We start from the raw sequence: 26,818 nt of genomic DNA, 5'->3' as shown, positions 1-26,818 counted from the left end.
AATGAATTCTTTTTTGTACATACAAATCCAAAGATTTTCAGAAAAATCTTTAGTTAATCATCTTTTATTTCTTGATATTCATTGTTAAAGTTGTTGGCCATGCAAAAACTTCTGTATAGAAGTTTTGATACTCTACTATTGAATATGGAATATATTTTTCTATTTTTTTCAAATCTGATTTTTTTTTTTCATTAATTGGCTCTTTGCCAGCATAGGCAGGAGTTTTACTTGATGGTAAGGACGGTTTGGTACCCATTCTTTGTAAGAGTTGGAAATCATGACTGACTAAGCGATCTATTGATTCATGTGTTGTCACTAGACCAGGTGTGGTTTTAGAGAAGGTAAAATGTGACACTTTAGAAATACCAAAAGTTACTTTTTTGTCCTTGGGTATTCCTTTGCCATAGGAATCCACAGATACCACCATTTTCGGCCACCGTTTTTTTATGTCAATAGCATCTTCAGTTTTAGGCCTTCTTATTTCAAAGTTTTCGTTAGCCCCAGCTATAAGATTTTCACACTCAGTTGGTGTGTAAATCCTGTCATTTTTTCGAATATTTCTTTTCGTTGCCCCAAACATTCTATCATTTGGCAGGAATGAGTGACCTCGTTTGGGTATATAATATTGTATCTCATTTATATTGCTACCTAGTTCAGCTACCAGTGATAAAAAAACCCGGACCATGGCATGATTCCGATTTTGGCCAGCACAACCATCTGAAAATAGGTGCAGTTCTTTGGCATAATTGCCAATATATCTTTTAATATAATCCAGCACAAAAGTACATACTTCATTGGAACCTTTGTCAGCAACTCCTTCACAATAAGGATAAAATACTGATTTACCTGTTTTAAGATCATATATATGCAAAACTCATATAGCCATAATTGACGTAGATAAAAAGTTTCCTGGACAGGGATTTGTGGAAGTAGCAAGTTTTGCATAAAATCAAATGCAACCCCATACATATTCAGATCATTCTTGCACTTAGTTTTTACTTCCTGTATTTTTTTTTTTAAACTTATTTGCTTGTCTTTTATGCATCTCAATATCTGCTTGATAGATTCTTTTTGCGTTTTTGTTAATATGTGGATTTTTTAGTTTAATTCAAAACTCTTCACACAGTCCACAGATATCAATTTGCTTTCTACCAAATGATAAGCTAAAATTTTCCTGGAAATATATAAAGTAAAATTACATTTAACAGCCCATCAAGCACACAACGTTGAAACAACGTTGAAATAACGTTGATTGACATTATTACAACATTGTTTCAACGTTGGGTGCTTGCTGGGAGGATAATCTGGATATTTTTGTTTGTATAATGTGTGCATAATTTTCACATTCAGTTTTTCATCTAAATAATAAGATGATGCATCTTTATTATAGTAGTGCACATGTTTAACAGGAAATGACTCAATATGCTCTTGTATTTTAATTAATGTATCACCAGGCAATGGGTTGCTTTGTGATCACTCAGATTTACCTCTGTGATATATGGGCTTCTCATTTCTTTTTAAGAAAACACATAAGCGTCTAACTTGTTTCATAGAAATTCCATGCATACTGCAAAAAGCTTTCTTGCACATTTTTTTTCTAACACCCTTTATCCTAATGTGATAAATAAAGGTAATTTCATTTTTCTTAGGTTCTTCAGATCTAGGACGTTTTCTCTGTATATCCTTCTTTTCAATTAATGACTGCAAGTATGTGTCTAGGGCGTTTTTGCTATCAAATTTGTTAACAAACTGTATAGTACTTTTTATAGCATCTTCAGATTTAAGCTCCATACATTTTGAATTGCATCTATTAACAAAGAAAACAATAAACATTATCTTGAGGTAATAATCTAAGAACTATACTATTACCTTAAGGTATTCATTTACAGCTAATTATTGGTGGTAAAAAATCATAAGTAAATAAACAAAATAACAAGATGGAAAAACTAACCTGCAAGAAGCTCCTGTATGTCTTGGTACCACATCATTCCCTTTGTGGTTTTTATGAGCTGCTCCAGCAATCTTAGCTTTTTTTATTTTAGTATGTTTATATTTTTCACTGTTTGTTATACCAGACACTCTTTTTCTAGATTTATAAGCATTTTCGGCGAGCTCGCGATTCTCCATTTTAGTGATGTTAAACCTTATCCATATAATCTCCATAAAGTGATGTTACATTTGACAGTTACTCTTTTTTTCTCGTGAAAGCGGCATAAGTCCAGGACTGGTGCCATTTTCAAACAGACTTTAATTTTCATTTGCCTTAAAAGTTGACTTGTGGTATATGGTAATGTTCCTTTTTCAAATGAAATATGTAAAACATTTCAATTAATAAAATGGCTCAAAAAAGTGAAATTCAAAAAAAGTGTGATTTGTGCCCTTTTCGAAATGACGGGTTCAATTCTAATTGACAACGCTGTTTGGTATTATTTTTAAACCACAAGAACTTAATTTTTTATTTTGCCAGTTTAAAGTAGTCTGACCATAGATTTTTTCATGTCAAAAAATGTTTTTGAATGATGATGAGATAAACTATTAGTAAGCCTCATTTTCATTATTGTTTCCTAGTATGAAATATAATTATTCCCAAGACGGAATGCATTCCATATGAGAAAAAGTATTAGGAATATTAATCGAGAAAAAGTCAAAGGAAAAAAAAAAAAAAGATTAATAAGAATGCTGAAGCATCATCACAAGTCCCTCTCTACTTTGGATATTTACTTGGAAATTCTAGTTGAAAGTATTCGAAACACGAATGGTGGCTAATGATTAAATAGTAAAATAGAGAAAATTTAAATTTTTTTGTATTAGAGTTTATGAGCTATTTAATGTAAACAATGCCGATATTTTTGCAAAAATTTGAAAAGCTCTCGAATAATGTTGATCTCTGATAATCTCTCTCTCTATGTTAACAGTTTAAAATGTTACAAAAATTTAGAAAGTCAAAAAGTAGTAATTTAGTTTATACTAGAAAACAAATTAAAAATTGAAACCCAAAAATTTTCAGAATTGGTGTCCAAAATGTTTCTGTAATTAACAGTAAATTTGACTTTGAATGCTAAGTTTTCTTCATAAATGTACCTAATAATATTAAAGTTGATAAAAAAACAAACAGAAAAATTGATTGTAGATATGATTTAGCCTTACTTAAGAATAAGCATCTCGAAACCAAACTATTTTATCTTAGGAAACTTACTGTTTTACCTTAGTAGCATATTTTGATCAGGTGAAATGAGTAGGTCATCTTTATTACCGCTCTTTTAAAATTTTGCTTTAAAAATTTTGTTGATTTGATGATCAGAACTGTTGGTTTTTATAATATACGGCAAAAACAAGAACTCAGATTTTTTCTATATCTCTCCATTGAGAGAAATGTAAAAACAAAAAAAATCAGTTAAAAAAACTCAAAACTAACCGCATACGATCATTCAATCCTTCAGTATTTATGAGTGAAATTTTGAGTATTCAAACGGCATGAATCTCCTCAGATTTTCCTAAAAAATATCGGTTTTTTCTAGGTTTCCATTGCTTTAAAGCATTCATTTTAAAAGTATTTAAAAATGGTATTAAATGTAAGTTAAGAAAAAAAGGTTTTCTAAACAACTAATTTTTTTGAGCAAAACTGATCAAGAAAGTTAGCAAAGCAATTCAAAGTAATCCTCTGTGTAACAAATCTCAGCATCAATTTCATGAGTTACTTTCTGATGCAAATAATCTTCATTAATGCTAATGGAGTTTGGTTAAAATTGACTGATTTGTCTTTTGATTCAGAATATTCTATGTACTGTTTCCTTCATGAAGGTTAATTTAAGTGGAACAATAGCTGTCTGAAAAAGACTTTGCTCGTTAACTTGGGCCTCGCCAATAATTGTATCAGTATATTTTTGTTTATACACACTTTGACTGGAGGCACCATCCTTTAAAGTGAAGTACACCTTCAAACATTCTCAGCGAATATTCTCATTGAATCTTGACATTCAGTAAAATTTAGTATCCTCGTCGGAGTATGATTAAACATACTCTGCAGAGGAGTTGAAGGAAGTATTTTTGTCAGAACTACACCCTCAGGATAACATTTCTGTCTTTCATTCTTAATTTCATGAAGTAAAGGATAAGTATTTGCATTCTGCATTATGGACGAATATCTGATAACTTGATACTGTTCATTGGGAAGATCACACTGAAGTTAAAGCTCAAGGCATCTTCATTTTTATTGGAAAACTAACCTCCAAGCTTTTAACTTAGCCAGGATTTGTAGCATTTTTCATGACAAAAACAAAATCCTTCTTGGTAAAATCTCCAGAGGCTTTTCTTATTGAAGCTAATGCCAAAATTGCCAGCAGGATGTTTAGCCAACTTGGTAACCTTAAACAAGATCGTTTTTAATACTAAAGTGAGTAATTTACTTTTTGAATTGGTATGAATTCAATTGATTTATTATACCTTAGATGTTTTGTTTCCCTCACTTAGATCTTCCTAGTCCTTATTTTTTCTACCTGGATCTGATTTTCTGTTAACTGTTATTTCTTTATCCAATCAGATTTACTCATGTTCCAGAAGCTTTGACAAGGTTCTTGAATGCTTTAGCAACTTTGATTTGAACTTACAGTTCAATATTAATAGAGTTTTCTTGAGATTTATTGTTTCAGGCTCATCATTACTTCCATGGTCACACCCTCCAATCTATGAAACTCAAGAAGAAGAGTACATTATCATGATTAATTCCTAACTCTTGAATGATAGGAACTAAATGTATTTTCATGATGAATGTAAGCAATTAACTATTATTCGTTATTTTATATGAACTTTTTATCTTCAAACGTTTAATTCAGGCAGTAGGCCGTCAAATTATACAATTTTTGGTTATTGAGGTTTGAAATTTACAATGATTTGTTTGAGCATGAAGGTTGAAGTTTGAAAGTTGAGTTTTTGAAGGTTGGTTTTTGAGTTGCGACAAATAACTTCTGTAGTGCTAATGTAGTGTAAAAAATGTATGAAAAATAATTAATATAAAACTTTAAATTTGAATTTTTTTAAAAGGTTGTATATTGAATTGGGGTAAGTTTGGGCAATTGATTTTTTTTTCTGCTTTCATATATACCTATCAATGGGAAAATGTTAAAATTACCATGGAATCTCGTGGAATCTCTTAGTTTTTCAGCCGAACTCATGATTAAACAAATCAAAAAAAATCAATTCGGGGAAATTTTTTTAAAGATCTTAGGAATGGCAATATAAATTCAAAATGTGTCAAAAATATTGTTTATAGTTACCAAATATCTTAAACATATGCCTTCAAATCAAATTTTGAACTGTTTTTACCCATACCAACCTTAAAAGAGTGACACTAAAGGAATCATTTTGCACGCGAGTTTCGCAATAAAAAATTAATAAGATATTATGTCTTCTGAAAAGGTGCAAAAATTAGCGAATCCTTAGAAATTAACTAAAAAGCAATAAAATCCAGTTTTTTGGGAGTATTAGTTACATTAAAACTCAAATTATTAGTTCCTAGCTATTGTTTTTTTTTTTTTTAGTTTTTTTCCAGTTTTTTTGGATTTTGACTCAATGTGTGCTGCATACCCACTCTGACAGAGTATATTTCTTTAACCTTATCTTTCATTTTGTAAAGTTTCTAGAACCTTTTAAGTTGAACTGTGTCAACAAGTTATTTTTAAATAATCTAAAAAACATATCGAATAAATAATAAAATGATTGCTATACAAAATATAATAAAAAAATCATGACCAATCTTGTCAGTTGTTTAAAATCTTCTGCACCTAAAAAACTGAGCTGTTTAACCTAAATAAAAGTTTGGCAAAATAATTATACAAAAATAACTATTTTCACGTTTAATTTATATGGATTATAAAGTTTTAAATATGGATAAAGATTTACCAAATCAAGTCGAACACAATCACCCTCTAAACTTTTGATAAAATCCTCATACTCTAAATAGTCTAATTTCTTGATTGCAAAATTACTATTGGGTTGTTTGTTTATAGCTAAAATAAGCTCCTGGTTTTCAAGAACCTTTGAAACCATCTTGAACATCTTGTGCTGGTATTCTAAATTATATGAAGAAAATGAAAAAAGAAATATACAGAATGCAAAACATTTATTAATACATTTTTAAAATTATTTACAAGTATTATTCTTATACCTAAAAAAAATCCAAATGTGAGTACAAACACTCTCCACATTTTACTTACTCCAAATAAAAAAATCAAGTAAATGTTAAAGAGCTTACTTCCAACTTTCATAGAAAACTTATTTTTAAGTAACTTCTCGGGTCCAAGCACTTCAATCATGGTTTTTTCTTGTATGTCTATTTTCTGAAGCTTTTTGTTTGGTTATGATGTATGAGGTATAACTAAAGTAAAAAAAAATTATATGTATAAATAATAAAAATTTACTTTTTTAATCTGCAACAAATCTTTTTTAAAAACTTTTGGTACTTTGTTATTATTAATACATTTTTTTCTTATTTCAGGCTTTAGCTCCTCGAGACCACAAAAGTTGATGGGTAAGAGGAGATGGAACTTACTATATTTTAGTTTAGAGTCTATAAAAATATATATATATATATAAAATTTGATTGTTCCATTTTAGTTGATTGTGAAGGTAAAAATAAGTGAGGCAAAGATAAAGTGAACAATAAAAGAATGTTCTAACTTTAATGAATAAAAAATAGAAAATTCAAAAGTAATACATACATAGTGCACCAGAATTGAAGGTGATTGCTCCTCTATAGTTGAATGTAGAGATAAAAAAAGTGTCAGCTAAAAATGAGAATTCAGTAATAGTGTAGATTAAAAATATATAAATTCTAATTTTGAAAAAATTGAAAATTAAGAGACAAAGTGTACCAGAACACAGATTAGATTGTTTGAAAGTAGATCCAGATGACAAATTAGAGTCAAAAGATTTTTTTAGTGGTTTTCTCAACACAATTTTAAAAACTGGCGGAGGCAAAGGAAAATCAGGTAACTCTAAAACATAATAGTTTTACTTTTTTTTTCTTTTAGTATTTATACAAACATATTATTTTACAATATAGATTTGACATAAAACAAACACACTTCCTATCTACTGTAACAACTTTATAGGGTTTTAAAAGCGTTCTTGCATCTTTTGGTAACTCTGAATGACCATATTTTTTAAGAATACTCAATACTCGTTTAATTGGTTTTGAGAAATTTTGTGGTGCTGCGTTACAACATTCAAATTTCTCATAATTACAACTCGAAGACTTATTGTTTTCTCCGCCTTCTTTAAAAACATTAATTAGGGCTTTACAAGGATTTTTAGGCTCAGCCTAAGAAGCATTAAATTCAGGATTCAAATTCGATGTGCTATCATTAACTTCTTCATCTTCAAATGTCATTATAAAATTCAACATACTATTAGTCAAGCGACGACGCTTTATTCGATTTTCAGTTTCCATAATGATACCTATATAAAACCTTTTGCTAGAATAATGATTTAGAGAATTAATATTTGTCGAGATAAAACTTTATACAAAAAATTTCACATCTTTAAAAAGACACGAAGTTTATTCACGTCAAAAGTCTTTTTAAAAACGTCTTTAAGACAACTAAAAGACGTCTTTTTGTTTGGTAGAATTATTCGAAAAGTAAAGACGTCTTTAAGACGTCTAACGAAGACGAGCAATTTTTCACGACGATACAGTCTTTTATAAGACGTCTTGAAGACGTCTTGAAGATGTCATTCGAAGACAAGACCATTTAAAGACCTGAATAAGACGGTCTTAAGACGTCTTATGTTTGCTGGGTGATCGTGTAAATTCTTTTGTATCAACTTTAACTTTTACGATTGTAACATGTCCATCGTTACCTTCATACACTTCCGTTATTCTATTGGCCATTATATTTTCTCTTGGCGAAGTCTGGAGAATCTATTAATACAATGTCACATTTTTTAATCTCTGATTTTTCACGATTCCATTACCGTCGATATAGCGAGGGAAACTAATTCTTTCATCCACTCAACGCCAAAATTTCTTGGGATGGTAGCTTTCAGTATCAACTGAATCAAAAGCAATTTGTCCTCCAATTTATCAGATCAAAAAACGATTAGGAACTACTGGCATATCATCTCCAATATCAACACTTTGATAGATTAGCAATCTAGAGTTTAACAAGCTTTCGGTACCAAAAAAGGCTGTATGGAGTTGTTTGTCTGTCACATCAGCTTTTCTAATTACTGTAGTAATTGCATGTTTTGCAGCTTTTGTTGTTATCTCAAATACACCACCGAGGTGTGGTCCTAAGGGATCCTTGAAATACCATTTGATTCTTTCGTTAAAGTATTATTTATCTTTATCTAATTTGTTAAGAAGTTCTTTTAACTCAATATTTTTACGAACAAAATTTGTCCTGTTATCTGATAGCACTTTCACTGACAATCCTCTTCTATTTACTATCTAATTAAACGAATTAATATCCACGTTAAATGCAATCTCGAGATATGCTGCTCTTGATGTTAAACGCGTAAATAAGCATAAATATAATTTGATTCGAGTTCTCCCCTTTCCTTGAATAATAAGAAATAATCCAGAAAAATCCGTAAAAGTTCTTGCAAATGCAAATAGTGGTTATTTTAGGCAAATGGCAGGTAACATTACTTCTAAGGCTGGATTGCACTTTTTATGAATTTATTTCTTCTCTTTCTCGTATGACCCACATCATTGTGACAATTTTATTTGTATTTGATTTGTTTACAGAACGTGATTTTCATCTTTGTAGACCTGTTTTATAATCAATTATAAAACAGGTCTACATTGTTACTATGTGACCTTTTTAGCAAAATGATTGGATATTTCATATCATAAGGCAGGTATTTAGCATTTTATAATCTGCTATAAGAGCGTATTAAACCTTCTTCGTCTAATTTTTGCTTCAAAGAAATAATTTTTCTTGATATTGATGTTATTCCTTTCAACAGTTTCTTGCATCCTCCTTCGAAACATTCTTTTTGAGCAATTATTTCATTTTCTTGATATTCATCAGTTGTTATTTTACCTTTTTTACGTAAATTAAATTTACATGGAGAGCTACTTAGGAGTCCATCCATTACATCCATCCGTTCACTCTGACAATTTCAAACTTGAGAATTTATTTATATCAACCAGTTTGTGTTTGTGTTGGTTGGTTGGTTTGTTTATGTTTTGGGTGGAAAACATAACAATTTTCAATGCAGCTTTTTTTTATTTCTCTAGATGCTTTAATTGTCATTCAATACAATCAGGAATACATTTAATACATTCAATCAGAATACATTCCAGCTGAATACTACAACTTTGATAGCTCATTGTATAATAGAATTTATCTTTTTTCATCAACAACTGAACTCGTTTTATAGCTTATAAGGTTGATTGAAGGAGCTAATATGTATTTTTCTGAGTCTTTTTTTTTTTTTGCGTCTTGTGTTATACACTGTGCCATAAAAGTTGATTTTAAATACCTCCACAAAATCCGTTGGTAACTTCGAGCAACCTAGTTTATTCCGATTCTTAACTACATTTCCGCGGCACAACGAGCCAACGCGATTATGTATTTTTGAAAATCATCAAAAATAATTCTAACTTTAAAAGTTGATTTATTGAGACGGATAACTGAAAAATGTGGTACCAACTATCGGATATATTTTTGTTATCAATTATCTTTAAGTATCCTTTCTCTTGGTATTGCTTGATAATGTTACTATAGTCACTTCCGAGATTTTTGTTCTTTATTAGACGCTTTTCTGGGTTTGCCAAACGAGTTAATGTCATTGTATAAATGTTATCCAAATGTCTATTTTCATTCCTGGGTCTCTTAGGCTCGTATCTTCCGATTTCCATATTAAGAAAATTCTGCATTACATTTAGTGCATGAATGTCATCTGCATTTCCTCTCTACAAACCTTCATCAACTTCAATTTCCCATAACCTTTTTAAGATGTCTTTGTTCCTTAATGCTACTTTTAAAAAGTGCATTGATAGAATCCCACCGAAACTGCATGATGTTAGATCATCTTTTTACTTCCTTTTTTGCAAAGTGTAACTCAGCATAACCCACGCTAATAAGAATCTGATAGTTGGGAATTCAATATTCCTGAAAAGTTTCCTTTTTTGTTCCACATTATAGTTCAATTAACTGCTTTTAAGTTTCTGTTACATTGGTAACAGTGAAGGTTCGTATTGTCAATTTCGTCTTTTTAACCAATTCAACTGGCATCGCTTCAAAGAAATCAACCTGACTATTTATCATGTTGGCAGTAATCTTTTTTTTTTACTTTGAAGTAATAATTTAGCTCTACATCAGCGTTCAGGTACGTCTTGGTATCACACCATAAATTTACATCTCTACTATCATCAAATAAAGCGTTGACCACAACCTTTTCATGGGACGATTCCCAGAGATGTAACTGACGGCATTCTTTGAATGTAGGTTTAACGTAAGAGTTTTTAATGAACACTTTCTCGTGTTTTTTGTTTGTTTTTAAATCTTAATTGTTCATATCAGTTTTGCTTTCGTGTTTTTTCTTATAATGCAAACGATAATGATTTCCTGTATTATCAATCCAACAAATTGCACTATTTTTATATTGTTTCGACAAACGGTTAAAGTTCAAGCATCTGATGCATAATCTTTGTTTTTTAGCAATCTCCCTGCGCCGTACTTCATCGTGGTCTTTAATCGTTAGACATAAAGTTTTAAACCACACACTTCTTGTTCTATTTTTTTCTTTTCGTTTCGTTTATTCGATTATTTTCTCCAAAGAACGAATTCTCCCAGATTGCTTCTCTTTAATACCAGTGTTCTTTTGTAAACTGTAGAGCATTTCTGCTGCTACTACTTGAAAAACTGCCTCTTTAATAACAAACTTTCAAAAAGCTTAAAAATTTTAATTTATTACATTTTCAAGTATCCAAGACCTACTTTTGGAGTTTGTGATACAATGTTCTTTTGCTAAGCTCTGCAGTTCTTTTATCTTCTTTTAGATTTGTCACGGCAATGTGTAAATTAGCAATCTTTCGATACCTCTCGTATGGTTCTCTCGTATAGGCTTAAAGATATCCAATTCATACAGGTACAAAAGAACTTTTCTTCTAATTACCCCATATTTTCTTTTAATTCTCTCTTTAACAGCTTCATAGGTGAATGACGAATGTTCAAGTCCTTCGATGGCCAGATAGATATTAGCGTAACTGTAGTAATTTATATTCTGCTACTGCAAGAGCCTAACTAATACAGGCGTTAAACGCAGCTTTCCTATTTTCTGTAAGTCTTTTTATTGTCATTATATATATTGGTATGGAGACACGTTTTAGCTGTTTCCATATGGAAGATTTCTCATTTGAATTATTTGTTACAGTAATCCTTTTACATGGTTGCTCTTAGACTTCATTGACCGTCTATACGTTTCATCATTCCTCATCAATCAAAACTTGCTATCATCTTCTTCATTAGTATTATCTTCTAAATTAGTAGTACTTTTTTGTTTTGACAATTGCCGTTCCAACTCAGATTTATCAGCCATATATTTATCTCCTAATTGCTGTTAAGCTTTTCTGATTTTTTCTTTTTATCTTTATACTATCGCTTTTAACCTCATTCGCCTGTGTGAATGAGGTTAAAAGCAATAGTATAAAGAAAAACATCATGGATAGATCAAGAACATCGTGGATAGATGAAGACTGTTCTACTGAATAGTTTTTCTTCCGTGACTTAAATTATCACCATAGTTAACATCCATCCGCTGAGTTGCTTCGCAGCACCTGCAAAGTCGTTATCTATCCTTTCAATTTTTTCATTGAAACTTAGTTCATGTTGTTTATAGTCTAGGACTACCTCGATGACTTCTTATGTCTCGGCTAATTTTTTACTTAAAAATCGAATTTCGTCTTTGAACCTCCAAGGTTCATCATCACCAAGCAGTTAAAAGAGCTGGTGTCCTATTCGAATAAATGAAGATTTTAAAACAAGCTTTTTCTTAGTTAATGTAGATATTTCACTTTGAACAGCTATTTAATCTTCAACTAGCTTTTTTGTAGTTTTTTTTGAAATTTTTTTTTGATCACATAAAATAGCACTTTTTTTTTGTCAAAATTAAATACCTTGTTTTAAATTAATTGTAGAACTTTTTGTTATTGGATCTTCTGGGAGCTATTACTAATGGCAATTGAGATTAGAAAGTCTCAGTAACAGAGTAGCTAAATATAAATTAAATCTTCCTAGTGTTATTATTTGTTTTTCTAACAAGAGACTTTAGTGGTAAGCTTTCTAAGAAATATTTATATTCACAGCTATAAACAAGTTCCTTGATAAATTTAGAAACAAAAATTGACAGAATTAGGCAATGAGCATTTATGCACATTTTTATAGTGAATAGCAATAACTTTGAATGTATGTAATGAAAGTAGCATACAACAATGCCAATTCTATATTTCAAATAGTCAGTGTCTACTTTACAAAAAACTAAAAAGCTAAAAAGATTCCTTTAATTTTATACATTGGCTAAAAAACTAATTAAATGTAAGACCCTTTATTTAGTCATAAATCAATTTTCTACTATATAATAAAAAATAAATCAATGTTTTGAAGGTCAATAAACTGATGATTATATGACAAGTTAAAATAAGAATAAAAATATTAAGTAAAAAATCTATCAACTTATTTTTTCAAAGCAAAGAAAAACTTAATTAAAGCAAAGTCAGTCAGTCTGTTATTAAAAAGTATGGTTTAATTGAAGAACACAAACAAACACAAACAAAAAAAACTTAGAGGATAATTCATATTTCTATTCTCACCTCTTTAAGCAACAATGAAGTGTATTGCTTGATAATTTTCAAAATTGTGACAATGATAATTTATAAAATATATTTCAATTACAAGTACATCAACTTACTTGACAAATAATACTTTCTTTTTATTTCTCCTCGTTTTCATATATTTTATTATTATTAACATATTATCTTAACATATATTATCATAATTGATTATTATCTATGATGCCTTCAGATTAATGGTAAAGTAACTAAAGATAAAGTATCTAATAGCATTCCTGGTCCAGGAGTCTGATTTGACCATTCTAAAATATTGAAAAATCTTTCTTGACCTTTATTGCGATCTGTTTTAATTCTTCAACATATTATCTTGCCAAGGTTCACTCTGTTCCAAATTTTATTGCTAATTGCTCTTTAAAATTAAACTAAAAATTAAAAATGAGAAAAAATATAAATAACACGACTACTAAATATATTTTTAAAAATGCCCACTATTTATCTTTTAAAAAGTCTACTAATTATATATGCTTTTAAACTGAACTTTTTTAAAAAATAAAAGATAATTTAAACTTATGCTTAGTAAAACCTATGGTGGATTACTTTCATCAACAACCAAACTGTCATTTTTATTGAAATCAGTAGTTAAAATGTCTATTTTCACTTACGGTATTATTTTAGACACAACAAACATTAAGTGCATTTTAATTCACTGCAAAAGTTAGCAATAACAGCATTAGTAAGCATACTTGAGTTTTTTCAAATAACATGATTGACATAACTATAATTTAATAATAATTAATATATCTTTAGTAAAAAAAAAACATTACACTCTTGTTTGGTGGTACACATATCTTGGGTATCTTTTCATATTAGTTGATTAAGGATACCATTTTAAGCATAATTTGCATAAATTTTATTCAATTGTTTAATAATCACGTGACCAGGGCGAGAAATTCTTTCTCATTTCGATTTAACTTATTCAAAGAAAACATTTTGAGTGGTGGTCAGAAAACTTTATGAATTTTCGTAAACTTTTTTTTGGAAATTTTCCTACAGAAAGTTTTCTAAGAATAACGATTCTTAGGATCAAGATCTCGAAGATGCACTGAAGTATACTAATAATTTTTTGAAAATTATTTAGGCTTGCTTTATCCAAAATAAAGAGCAAAGTTATTGCTGATCATAATCAAGGTGGTATTTTCGATTAGGAATAAGTTATTCTTGAGTATATCTCATGTAAGATCTCTCAATGTTCATCTTCAAACAACATGAAGTAAGTATTAAAAGGTCCCAAAAATAGCGTACACCAATCTTTTGAAGTTTTTCATTTAATAACTAAATTTACCAGCTAGCTAAATCTACTTTTTCTGGGGAGTAAAACCTTTCTTAGTCGTTATCTATATACGGCTTTCCCAATTGTTGAAGTTTGGTTTTGTGTGCTAATTTCATTTAAATAAAAACTAAACTAAACTGCTCTAAAAATGCCAAAAACGTTTTGGCCTGAGATTGATAACAGTACTGATGTAGCTTATAGTTAATTAACACCATTTATTGAATGGCAGGTTTGTCTGAGTTTAAAAAATCCAAAGTTGGTGCTAGTTTCGTTACTTAATTCCCAAGTTAAAGTTATTTTTATGTTCATTTTGAAATTTTGGGATGTTTATAATCAACTGACGTTCTCTCGAAATCCTGTAACTAATGGTGTTTTTTTAATTCCCTACCATTTACTATTTCATGTCTGTTATGACTTAATTTTTCCTGTAATAAAAAGGAATTTTTAAAAAACTGTTATGCAAAAACTGATGTGGATTCGGTTGAAAGTTTAAGGTATTTTTTTCTTCTTTTTTGCAACGTGTTAAGTACAACTTTAAAGTAGCTCATGAAAACTTAAGCCGACCTTTTGAAATACAAATTAAACCTGGTTTCTTCATCTTTACGTATATCTAACTTGATAAGTATTTCACTCAATTCAAGTTTTTTCAAAATGTATTTTATTCATTATCACTTAATTATTCAAGGGGTTTTCTTTTATTTATATTCAATCTATTAATTGATATTCATTATTTATTAAGTTTTTTAAATCTAAATTTTTTAAAACAGTTTGCAGATGTGATAGAAACCAGGTTTTTTACATCTTTCTACGTATTGGGTTCCACACTTCTATTAAAGAATATAGTTAGTTGTTGATATGATGATACGTTTTACAGATAATTGATTGAAACCAAAAGTTCCACTTTTTCAGTGGAGTATTTAACGTAGAAATAGAATATGCAAAAGTTAATCCTGAAATGAAACTTCAAAAAAAGTTATTGCAATCTTTTCAATCTATTTAAAAACTTTTTTTTTAGCTGTTAAATTGAATGTAAATTTTCTGTACATTAGTTACTTTCGCGATATAAACGAATAATGCATAAACGACGCTTTTTCTTAGGATATTTTCTTTCGTTTTGATTGAGTTCGATTTGATGAATGAATAATTTAAGTTCGTAAAAACCACCCGCAACTATCTATATATTTGATTTAATGAGTGGTTTCTATTTTATTATTTACAACCACTTTCAAACATACATTTTTAGTACTTCTTGTCAAGTTTTGTATAGTTTAACATTAAAAAATAACATTAGATTGTAAAATTAAATAACTGCCATTAATTTTTTTTATCTAATATGTTTGTCTGTTTGTAAGCTAGATTTGGATAAAAAACGTAATAAAAACCATGCCAGATTTGTAAACAAAGCGATTGTGATGAGTAATACCTACTGAAATAACATGCTTGAATAAATAAAGATTAGCGTTTTTCTTTGGTACTTTTCTGATCAGATAAAAATATGCTGTATATTAAAAAATTAATAGTTTTCAACTAGGTTACATCAATTTAATTTTTTTAATTTAATACCAAGTCGAAAGCGCGGCAATCTGGTGTCTACATATTAGATTCCATACTCAATTCATCAATTAAAATTTTAAAATTCTAAAAAGTTGAAATTTCATTTATACTCAATTTAACTTTGTAGTTTTTGTTTTCTTAGGTATGTTTCCCCATCATGTAGTTTACAGCAAACAGAAATTCAAACATTTATGAACTCCACTCATTGACATATCTTATATCTTTCATGTATTTCATTTATCAGACATTTTAAAACTTCATTACATGTTAGTAATGAATTATTTTTTGTCTTATCCGTTTTTTATGTTTTAAGGCAATTCATTTTTCTTAAACTAAACAACTTATGACATATTTTACTTTGTCTTAAGAACAAAATGATAAAGACTAATTCACTATATATTTAATCTAAGGTCAAACAATCTTTAAAATGTCTTTTTATTGCAAACAAATTAGGTAATGTAAAAAGTTGAGCAGAAGCTCAGCATTTGGTGACTTAAAGATTAATGAAATTTTTAATGAGATTGAATGCCTTGTTATAACAAATATATTTGTATTACTTGTCCTTACATTTCAAAAAAAACAAAAAAGGTTAAAATGAATTTATTGGTTAAAATTGAACTTTAAAACAGCATTTTATATTTTCCTTTCAAGTATTCACATATCTGAATTGTTTTGCATGTGTGTGTGTATATATATATATATATATATATATATATATATATATATATATATATATATATATATATATATATATATATATACACATACATACATACATACATAGATGTATGTATGTAAGCATATGTAAAGCTTTTTAAAAAGTTAATTTAAAAAATCCATATTTTTAGAATTTAAATTATATATATATATAAAAAAAAGAAGAAATAATCTGAAATTAAGAGAGCAATCCACTGATCAAGGAAATGGTGAGGCTTTAATTTTTCTTTTTTTTTTTTCTTTCAAAGGTTTTTTGCCATTGAAATGATACTTGCCAAATTTTCAATATCAAAATATTACTATTTTGCAAGAAAAACTTCTTTGCGAGTTCTTTCGGCCTAAAATTACTAATTGCAAATATTTACATCCTTTAACCTTAGAACTCAACCACAAAGTCATAATTTAACGATGAAGTTGACTGTGAAATTAAACATAAAAATTGATTGGTTATACAATATCATTAAGACATATTTCTTGCATTTTTTGAGATCTCTGTTTCAAACCTAATTTTAAAATGTTAAAAAATAGTTAGATACTGCAACCCCCTAAAACCATGTATTGATTAAAATTCAGACTTATAATTCTTTTGGCGAAATGGAGTCTCTTTAAGTTCAATCACTCATTAAAACTATTATTGCTGAAACAGCACAGTTTAAAGTTGGAGCAAAACTTTACAATGCAACACTTTTTAGACACTATTAATCAAGCTTTAGTGGTTGTAAGCAAAATTCAATCTTAGTGGTTTTCCTTGTCATGCAACTCGCTATGTTGGTCTGATAAGGTTCTAACTAGCATTTTTGCCAAATTGAGGTTATGACTTTATTGGATTATTTGAATCATGATGAGCAAAATAAACTTATTATGATCTAGTGTAAAACAAGCAAATAATAATGTGCCAGAGTTCTATCTGCAGTTTTAGTTTACTAATATTCAGTTTGACAAAGTGTCAACTAACCCTAACTGCAGATTCTTGCTTTTTTTTTTTTTTTATTATTGATTATGATAGGGAATTTTATGCTCATTAAGAATCATAAAAGCATAGTTCTGAAAATTAATGTAAAGTCCTCTAATTTACCATGTCAGTACCAAAAGAGAATATCTTGAGTCACACCTTACTGTTTCAGAAATCTGATATGATATTTTTCAAAATGTCTGAACTTTTTTGAAATGTTTTTTGAAATTTTTTGAAACGTTTCAAAAATCTGATATGATATCAAAGAGATATAAATAATATTGAGCCAGTGAAAATACCTATGTCCTACTATATATTTTCCATAGAATTCAATTTTTTGAAAAACTTATGAGGAAAGCTGATTTCTATAGTCCAATTGGATTTATAAGGATCCTAAAATAAGTTATCATGGGGAAAAAATATGATGAATGCATATTAATAAATTTCCATGGAAGGGACATAATAATCTTTGATTTACTATACATTGATTTACTCAAAATTACTCATGGATCAGTTAGAGCCTTGTCAAATCAGCATGATGAACTGCTGGAAATCTGCAGACCACTTTTTTAATATCAAGGGTGAATGCTCTATAATGTCCCCAAAAAGAATGAAGTATACTGTATTGATATTTTAAGGTAGATAAATTGACTTTTTTTGGTTAAACTAAAATTTTCTGTTTTAACTAAAACATTCTCTTTTATATTTCAAAATTTTCATGATAAACTTGGTGCAGTTTGTAATTTTCTTACTTATGAAATTAATACAATTATGCGCAACATGCTGTAATATTTTTAATATTGCTTTTTATCTAAAATATTCTGTTTTAACTCAAATATTCTCTTTTCTTCTAAAAATTCAAAAAAATTCTTTTGCAACTTGTAATTGTCCAGATTTTGAACTAAACAATAGATAGTTCTATTCAAAAATTAATTTCATAAAACTTGCATAACATGAAATTTGTTGTTTCATTAAGTTTTTTTAATTACTTGGTACTTAAAGTGTAATAAAGTTTTTATATGAAGATTCTTATTTTGTATTAGGTGTAGAAAAAATGATCTAAGATTTCTGTTTTTTACTCTTACAGTTCTAAGAAACATATCCTGTCTTTTTTTTAGGTACCAACAATAATAAGTTTTATTACTGTGTTATAATTCCAGAATTACCTATGTTTATGTATTTTCAATATTTAATAGGGAACATCTGGTGGAGAGCCACGTGTTTTGTTGAATGCATTGAAGCCCATGCTTGGAGTTGTTGGTGATATTCGAACTCCTCAGGAAGTTCTTAGGGTGGTGGGGTAGGTGTCAGCAGATTCATTCTTTCAAATAAAACAAAAGTACTAAGTGTACTGGTTAAATAAGGAAAATGGACACGTCTGTGTGTATATGTAATTTATTTAGAGGTGTGGTTTTTTGTAAATAAGCTGATTCAATACATTTATTTTAGTATGATGAAAGATGCAGAGAAGCTAATGAGTCGATGTGTGTACTTAAATGTATTAAAATCAACTTGTCGTCAAGCTTTACAAAATGAAGAGAAAAAATGTACTCTTGACAAGTATGTAATTATGAAATCAGTTCAGTGTTAAAGATATTGCAATGACAGTTAAAGATATAATATTTTTATGGTCCTTTTTGTTAATCAATTTAAGTTTGAATTATTTACTATTTAAGATGGTTTCATCATGGATTTTCCTGAGGTCTGTTTTAAACTACTGCATCTTGTTTTGTATATAATTTTTTTTTTTTAATCTAGATTTCTTGCAACAGGTGGATGGGGTATTTTGAATAAATGGTTACACGAGTTCACTAAAGCTGAAAATTATCCTGTACTTTTAGAGTTGATTGATGTATGAACAGTTATTTTTTTTTGTTTTGTTTTGTTTTTTTTAAATAAATTTGTATGCATAATGAATTTTTTTTTTAAATCTTTTATTTTATTCTAAAAAAAAATTAATTTCCAGGTTCTGAAGGTTATGCCAGTCACTATAGAGCTGCTTAAGCAGGTAACACTGACATTATTTTTTGGGTCTTCTTCCAAGCATACATTAACCTGTATAGGTGTGTACAATATTATTAATCTTTTTAGGGTAACACTGGAAAAATAATTAAACAAATGACAAAGTTGGAAAATATTGGTGAATAGATTTTCTTTGGTTTCTTATTTAAAGTTTTTTCCTTTTTACTAATTTATTACTTTTTTTTCTATAAATTAACTTTTGTGTTTTAGATGTGAAAAAAAATGCAGGTTCTTTAATTAAACAATGGAAAGAAATGATAAGAGGTGGTCCAGGTTTGTTGATTAACTTTGTTGATGGTTTTTCTAATAAAGAAAATATTTGTTGTTTTGAAGAATTTTATTTTAAAAATGTTTACAGGCATTCTAAAAATTTACATTTATCTAACTTTCAGTTAGTCAAAAATCCTCAATCAACACATTTTTTTTTTCCTCTCTCAGGCAGTTTTGTAAAATTTAAAGAAACACATTTTTACATGAAGCCTTTTTTTAATTTCAGAGAAGAAAACTAATTTAAATGAAAGTGAAAATAATGGTGGGTTTTGCTTATAATTTTTATTGTTGATATTTTTGTTACTGTAACAATCAAAAAAAAAATTGTTTGTTTCTTGCTTTTAAAATTTTTTTTCAATAATAGAAGTAAAAGAGGACACAAGTGAAACAGTTTCTACGAAAAGGACTAGGTAGATTTATATTTGAATCAAAAGTTATTGTATTTGAACCTAGAGTATTATCTATTAGATATAGGTGTATAATTTATTTCTGCTTTAAGGGAACTTGAAATGAAGGGACCACCTGAGAAGCGTTCAAAGATTAAGATTATTGATGCATTGCCAAAATGTATGTGTAATGGTTTTTAAAAAAATTTAATTGTTTGCTATGATTTAGTTTAGCCTGTCATATTGTAAATATATACATATTTTTAATGAAATATTGATATTGTTATATCATGTTTTCTAATGAAATTAATTTATAGTATCAGATTCAAGTGGTTTTATGAATGCATTAAATGCTGCTGCTCCTGTTGGAATTAAGAAAAAAAGAAAGAACTCAAACACTAAGGTAAGAGGCTTTTACAGTTAATTTTCAGTGCATTTTAAAAAGTTTAATTTAATATTTTTGACTAATTTTTTTGTGCATTTCACTGATTTTCATTTTTTAGACTGCTTTACCACTTGATGAAATATTGAATAATAAAAGTTCTGATAAGAAGCTGAAGTTAGAAGCTGAAAATCCAATGTAAATGAATTATCTTCTTGTATAATTAAGATTATTATAAGTTGTTTTTGCATTAGAATTTCTTATTACCTCCACTGACCATAAGGCCTCTGACACACTCACCAATTTTTTTTAAATTTTGACTGGTAGATTTCTTTTTACAGAGGGTGTCACTTTGGGTTTTTTCCCTCCCAGGGAGTGTGACATCTAAAGTGTCAAGTCATCAGCAGTAAGATGATTGGTCAGTAACCATAGGTTTGATGATTACTTTTAATGTTGTACCAAAAAAGAAATTTTAACAGTCATAATTTATTTTAGTATGGCTGCAGGAAGTCCTGATGCAGTACATTCCCCCATAGATGATATTTTATGTAAGTCAAAAGTTTTCATATAACTTTGGGTATTGATCACAATTTTTTAAAAAATTTAAAACTACTTTCTTAAACTTTTAAATTTTAGTGAGCTACAAATCACCAGCAGTTGAAGCTGCAAATCTAGCTTTTGCAGCTGCTACAAGTATGTTATTTTAAAAAAAAATACTATTTTGTGTTGTGACCAATTTGCTCTTTCCTTTAGCTTATCATTTATGCATATTGTTTTATAGGTGAGCAGCCTATAGCTGATGAAAATTCTATTGCACGAAAGAAAAATAAAAAGAAAAGAAACATCACATGGGCTGTTGATGAAGATCTAGTTAAAATATGTTATTTTGAACTTCAGGAGGGTGAAAGAAAAAGTTAGTTTTTGAGATTATTTGTTTGTGTGAATGATTTTGATTGCTTTAAATTTTACACTTTTTAAATTCTGTATCAAAATTGTTTTAGGTCGTCATGTGGAAAATTTTTCTGAAGCCAGACATTTAGAGTTGATGCTTGAAAAGCAGGTTAGTAAACATTATGTAAAAATTATATTTAGTAAGTTTAAAAATAAGTTCCCTTAAATATTTATTGCTTAATTATTTGACGTTTTTAAAAATCTGTATTTAAAGTCTTAACTGTTTTTTTATTTTCTCAGGCTATGCGATCAGCACGACGTGGTACTGAAGACAAAATGTTGGAAATGCTGAGGTGGAGTCGCTTAATACCTGTTGATAATGCTGGTGTTCCTAACTTTATGCCAGGAGAGAAAAGTAGAGAGAAATATATACAGGTTTGTTTCATTTGTGTTGTTGTTTTCTATCAATTATTTTTTTTCTATAAGTATGGTTTTAAGTACACACACACACACAAACACACTCAGATATACAGTACTGTGAATAAGTTTTAGCCCACTTATTAAAACTTGTGTTTTTTTAACAGATTTTGAATAATAGCTTCCAAATTTTTTTTATATGAAATAATTTCTAACTTCAAACAATATTAAACACTATTTTAACAAAAAAAAACAATATTTATCAAAATTTTACATAGATTTTTGTATTTAGATATCTAATGTGTTTATTTTTATTGTATGCTGATCTAAACCCAATTCGTATCAGCTCAATTGTTTTTAGTTTGCTCTTGTATTTTTGTTTGTTTATTGCTTTGAAGGCTTCATATTAGATGATAGTACAGTTTACAAAGATATTTCATAGATACTAGATAATAGACATAGATACATAGACATAGACATAGACACAATAAAAGACATAGATACATAGATAATAAAATGGGTAAAATTCCACTACTGGAATGTAAAAAAATTATCGTGCTTCATGAAGAAGGTTATTCTCAACAACAAATTTGTCCAAAAAACAAAATATTCAAGTACAGCCATTAGAGAAGTTATAAAAAAAATTTAAAAACACGGGATCTCTTGAGGATAAAATTCGAAGTGGAAGACCTCCAAAGTTTACAAAGCACGACATAAAGTATTTTTAAAATGTGTCTCTGCGAAATTAGAAAAAAACCTCCAGTGAACTAGCCCAAGACATTCAGGCTGCGACTAGGACAAATGTTTCCTCATCTTGCATTTAACAACATTTACTAAAAGCTGGGTTAAGAGGGTGTGTTGCAGTTCGAAAGCCTTTACTACGTCTTGGCAATAAAGAAAAAAGACTTAAATATGCAAAACAGCATAATAATTGGACGCAAGGAATGTTAAACCATGTACTATACACAGATGAATCAAAATTTGAATTGTTCGGTAGCAGAAGATGACAGTATGTAAGAAGAAGGGTAGGAGAGGCTTATCGCCCTGATTGTCTACATCCAACAATCAAGCATGGGGGAGGTTCTGTCTTAGTTTGGGGTTGTATTTCATCATCTGGAGTAGGTGATTTAATCAGAATTGATGGCAAACTGACAGGAGAAAAGTATAAAGAAATTTTAAGACATCATGCAATACCATCTGGAATGAGACTAATTGGTAATAATTTCATTCTACAGCAAGACAATGATCCCAAACATTGTTCCCGAGTGGCCAAAAATATTTACAGGACATGTGTGAGGAGGGAGATCTCCAAGTAATGAACTGGCCTCCTCAAAGTCCACATGTTAAGGATTATTTGGATAAAAAAAAAGGCTGAATATAACCCCAAAAATGTTGAAGAATGTTTTCGAATATTAAAAAGAGAGTGGGACAATATTCCACAAAATTTCATTAAAAATTTATATGAATCAATTCCCAGGAGATTCGCTTCTGTGATCAACGCAAAAGACGGACATATGAAGTATTAATTGTTCTTTCTTTTGGTATCATATTTTATCAAATTATTTCTAGATATTTTTGTTTATAATAAATGTGTCTATAAACCTGATTTTTTTTTTACTTCATAAGTCCTTTACATTTTTATGATAAAATCAAAAATAATTATAAACTTATGGTGGACTAAAACTTATTCACAGTACTGTATATATATATATATATATATATATATATATATATATATATATATATATATATATATATATATATATATATATATATATATATATATATATATATAGACACACACACACACACACACACATACACACACACATATATATATATACATATACACATATATACATATAAATATTTTATAGGCTGAAAGAGAAAAAAGTGTATTGGCGTTTATATTCCTCACAAAGGAAAGGTAACTGACATTGATTCATCATCAATAAAACCTTTGATAACTTTATTTAGCTTATCTTACATTTAATATTGCTATGGTTATAGTTTGCCTGACACACCTGGTGAGCCTGATTTTGACGCTGATGAACATAGTAATAGATCGCAACCAAGAATGATACCTCATGATGAGGTATTATATTTGTAATAATATGCAGGCTAAATTTATTTGTAGCCCATACTTTTTTTCTTATGGGGTATAAATAAAAGTTCATCATAAATGAATTTCAGATATTAATCATCATAAAATTAAGTATAATCTTCAAGTAAGTCATCAATCTGAGAAAATGTTGTAAAATAAAAAAACTCTTTTAACCCCTGGTAAGTAATCCAAAGTATTCAAAACAGGATTGTGTTCATTAAATAATTCATGTTTTAAATTCAAAATGCCACAAAATCTTTTAAAGCAAGTTTAATAAAGTTTATTAAAATTTAGTATCAATATCTTAAATTTTTTAATTCTTAAACAGGAAGGCACACTATTTCCGGTTACAAAATCAACAAACAAGTCAGACAGTGTGAACAGCTCAAATTCAGTAATTACAGAGCGAAGATCTTCAGATGATTTCGGCAATACACCTACATCACCTGCAAGCCCTAAACAGCAGACAATACCTTCAACAGGTGTATCCACAGCAGTTCAGAATATTATGAGTCAGCTAATGAGAGTCAATAACAATCCATTTCCATCTGCCAACAGTTCTGTGCAAAGTTCACTGACAGTTGTCTCTAATATGGCTAACTCGTTGCTGGGAAAACCGGGTAACTCAGTGCTGGGAAAACCAGGTAAGCGGGTTTATTTTATGTTTGTAATTTTGTATTTAAAAAATTTTGCGATTTTTTTTTGTTGCGATTTTCTATTTAAAAATATCTTAAATTTTCGTACAGCGTTTCGTTTTGAAGTTTTTAAAAATATTTATTCCTCTTAAACATTTTGGAATATTAAATTCTAGGAATAATACCAAATGCGATTCTTCGTCATCCGCTCACCAATAATCATCATGATATTGTCAGTAATAATGGAATGGAAAACATTCGCCCACCATTAATGCAATCGCCTGATATGCTAGGTGGCCATATAGGTGGCCCAAGATTTCGCGGACCTAATTCGCAAATGCATCGAGGTGGCTTTAATTTACGGAATGGTCCCCCCGCAATGAGACCTCGTTGGGATGGACCTCCCTTGGTGATTTTTTAATTTGTATCTAAATTAGTGATTACTAAATTTCTATACGTTTTAATTTGTGATAACTTTTTTATAATTAAATTCTGCTTTTAAGAAGTTATATCCATGAGGGTTATTAATTTGAAAAAGTATAATCGAAAGATTGCAATCTTTTATCGATTTACTTATAGGAGCATGATTGGGATAATTTCAATCATCATCCAGAACGCTTTCATGATAATTTTTCTAACGGACCTAATAACGGTTCTTTTAATGAGTTTAATAATCCAAACAACGGTGGTTTCGAGAACATTCATCGCGGCCGCGGTAGAGGTTTTCGGCCAGGTGGTGGAAGAGGTCGTGGTCATAATGATAGACAAAATGGAGGAGAACGTGATTGGAATCAAGGAGCTCCTCGTGGTAGGAGACCGAATGAAAATTTTGCCTTTGACGGTCCTCGCGATCGTCGGAACGATATACATCGTAATCGGAGAGATGAAAACGATAACAGGGAAGATGATCGGAATTTTGAACGGCCAAGACCGATGAAGAAAGGTTTTTATTAAGTTAATTTGATTTTTCATTAATAAAGTATAAAATCTTAAAGCCTTTTTTTTTATTATAAGAATAAATTTTTTTTAGCTATTTGTCAACACTTCCAAACTCCTCGTGGATGTCGACTTGGCGATCGATGTAATTTTATGCATTTGCAAAGATGAAGTCAATATTTTATGAGATTGAAGTTTAACTTTACTAGAATAATATTTTTACGTGGTGTTTTTTGTACAAACAAAATATATTTCTTAGCTTTTCCTATTTCTTTCTTGATAAATTTTTTGATCGAACTGTTGTATTAGTATTAACCCGCTTTTTTTTTTTCTTTTTTTTTTTTTTTGGGAAGGAGTTGGGGGGGGGGGGGGGTAAGGGGCAAAATTCCTTCCCTATTTAAGACCTTTTAACTGGATTGAATTTTGTTATTACGATTGGACTTACATAATATGGTGAGGTTAGTTTGTATACGACTCATTAAATTTTGTTAAAAAACTTAGATATTAGGGAAACAGTTAATTGTTCTTAAACGGGAAACATGGACAAGAGAAATCTCTCAAAAATACTAATTTCAAGGTCACACTAAAAATATGAGCTCACTTGGCTTAAATTAAAATTATTTAAATCACAGCTTAAGTCAGAAATAACGATGATTTAATCACACACACACACACAAAGAATTAGAAAATTTCAAAACTTTTAGATTATTAGATAACATTTAGTTTTCTTAAACCGCTTTTTTTTTCTTTCTTTCTTTTTTTCTATTATAAAAACTGCTTTTTTTCTATTATTCCTTACATTAACTTGCTTATATCTTAGTAACTCTCTACTGCGCAGCTGTGACACTTATTAAAGTTATTTTTTGTAATATACTAATGTAAGTAATATACAAATATATTTTGTAATATACTTAGTTGATGAACTAATATATTACTAATATATTTATTATACTAATATATTTTGTAATATAGCATAGTTGATGAACTATATGAAAACGCAATCACGGTTTGTAAGTTTGGGACCCTAATATCAATGAAATCATACATACCAATAATATCGATGAAATCATGTACATACCAATAGGAGTTCATAACTACTTAAGTTTAAATCCTACATTAACATCTAAAGATTTTTGATCTTTATATCTTTTTTGTAGTGCACTTTATACATAAGCTAAGGCCACCTTTAAGTACAAAACTTTATTTCAGAAATTTGTTAATAAAACAAAAAAATGTTGCAAATTTAGTTTGGAAGATTTCTTGTTTTACTTGTTTATTGATTCAGCTTCAAAATTATACAACAATTTGAATTCTTCAGTAAATCGGTCAGATGCTTTTAAGAGATGGAAATGCAAGTTACCAAAAAGATCACAGATTTAAATAAAATGTTTTTATGTAAAGTCTGTAGCAATATTTTCTAGTTTTA

General features: G+C 29.0%; 1 protein-coding gene and 1 pseudogene across 2 annotated transcripts; one reads left to right on the top strand and one right to left on the bottom strand.

Moving 5' to 3' along the window:
- Positions 1–53: 53 nt before the first annotated feature.
- LOC149883054 (uncharacterized) lies at positions 54–2,127 on the bottom strand (annotated as a pseudogene).
- Positions 2,128–13,919: 11,792 nt separating this feature from the next.
- Positions 13,920–25,689, top strand: LOC149883053 (serine/threonine-protein phosphatase 1 regulatory subunit 10-like). Of its 2 annotated transcripts, none has more exons than XM_090100415.1 (23): positions 13,920–14,066; positions 18,546–18,649; positions 18,799–18,909; positions 19,108–19,201; positions 19,316–19,357; positions 19,441–19,489; positions 19,582–19,644; positions 19,868–19,903; positions 20,006–20,051; positions 20,141–20,208; positions 20,345–20,430; positions 20,531–20,607; positions 20,905–20,957; positions 21,046–21,102; positions 21,191–21,322; positions 21,411–21,469; positions 21,601–21,735; positions 23,595–23,644; positions 23,728–23,812; positions 24,150–24,465; positions 24,633–24,865; positions 25,036–25,399; positions 25,487–25,689. In XM_090100415.1, the coding sequence occupies exons 1-23, from the start codon at positions 14,043–14,045 to the stop codon at positions 25,561–25,563; spliced, it is 2,361 nt and encodes a 786-aa protein (XP_089956541.1). In that variant the 5' UTR covers positions 13,920–14,042; the 3' UTR covers positions 25,564–25,689. The 2 variants fall into 2 exon arrangements, with proteins under 2 accessions (XP_089956541.1, XP_089956542.1); XM_090100416.1 differs by lacking the exon at positions 13,920–14,066 and adding an exon at positions 16,476–16,606.
- The last annotated feature ends 1,129 nt before the right edge of the window (positions 25,690–26,818 follow it).

This window comes from Hydra viridissima, unplaced genomic scaffold (assembly GCF_058129835.1).
Source record: "Hydra viridissima isolate aposymbiotic clone 2 unplaced genomic scaffold, HvirCarnegie_v1 scaffold_10, whole genome shotgun sequence".
NCBI lineage: Eukaryota > Metazoa > Cnidaria > Hydrozoa > Anthoathecata > Hydridae > Hydra > Hydra viridissima.
The sequence above is the reverse complement of the archived record's forward strand: the minus strand, read 5'-3'. Positions and strand labels throughout refer to the sequence as shown.

Bases quoted from the DNA above. Each gene is read 5' to 3' on its own strand.
- LOC149883053 (XM_090100415.1), top strand. From the start codon at position 14,043: ATGTTCATCTTCAAACAACATGAA. The intron at 18,650-18,798 runs GTAGGTGTCAGC...CATTTATTTTAG, and splicing joins GAAGTTCTTAGGGTGGTGGG to TATGATGAAAGATGCAGAGA. The intron at 19,904-20,005 runs GTGGGTTTTGCT...TTTCAATAATAG, and splicing joins AAATGAAAGTGAAAATAATG to AAGTAAAAGAGGACACAAGT.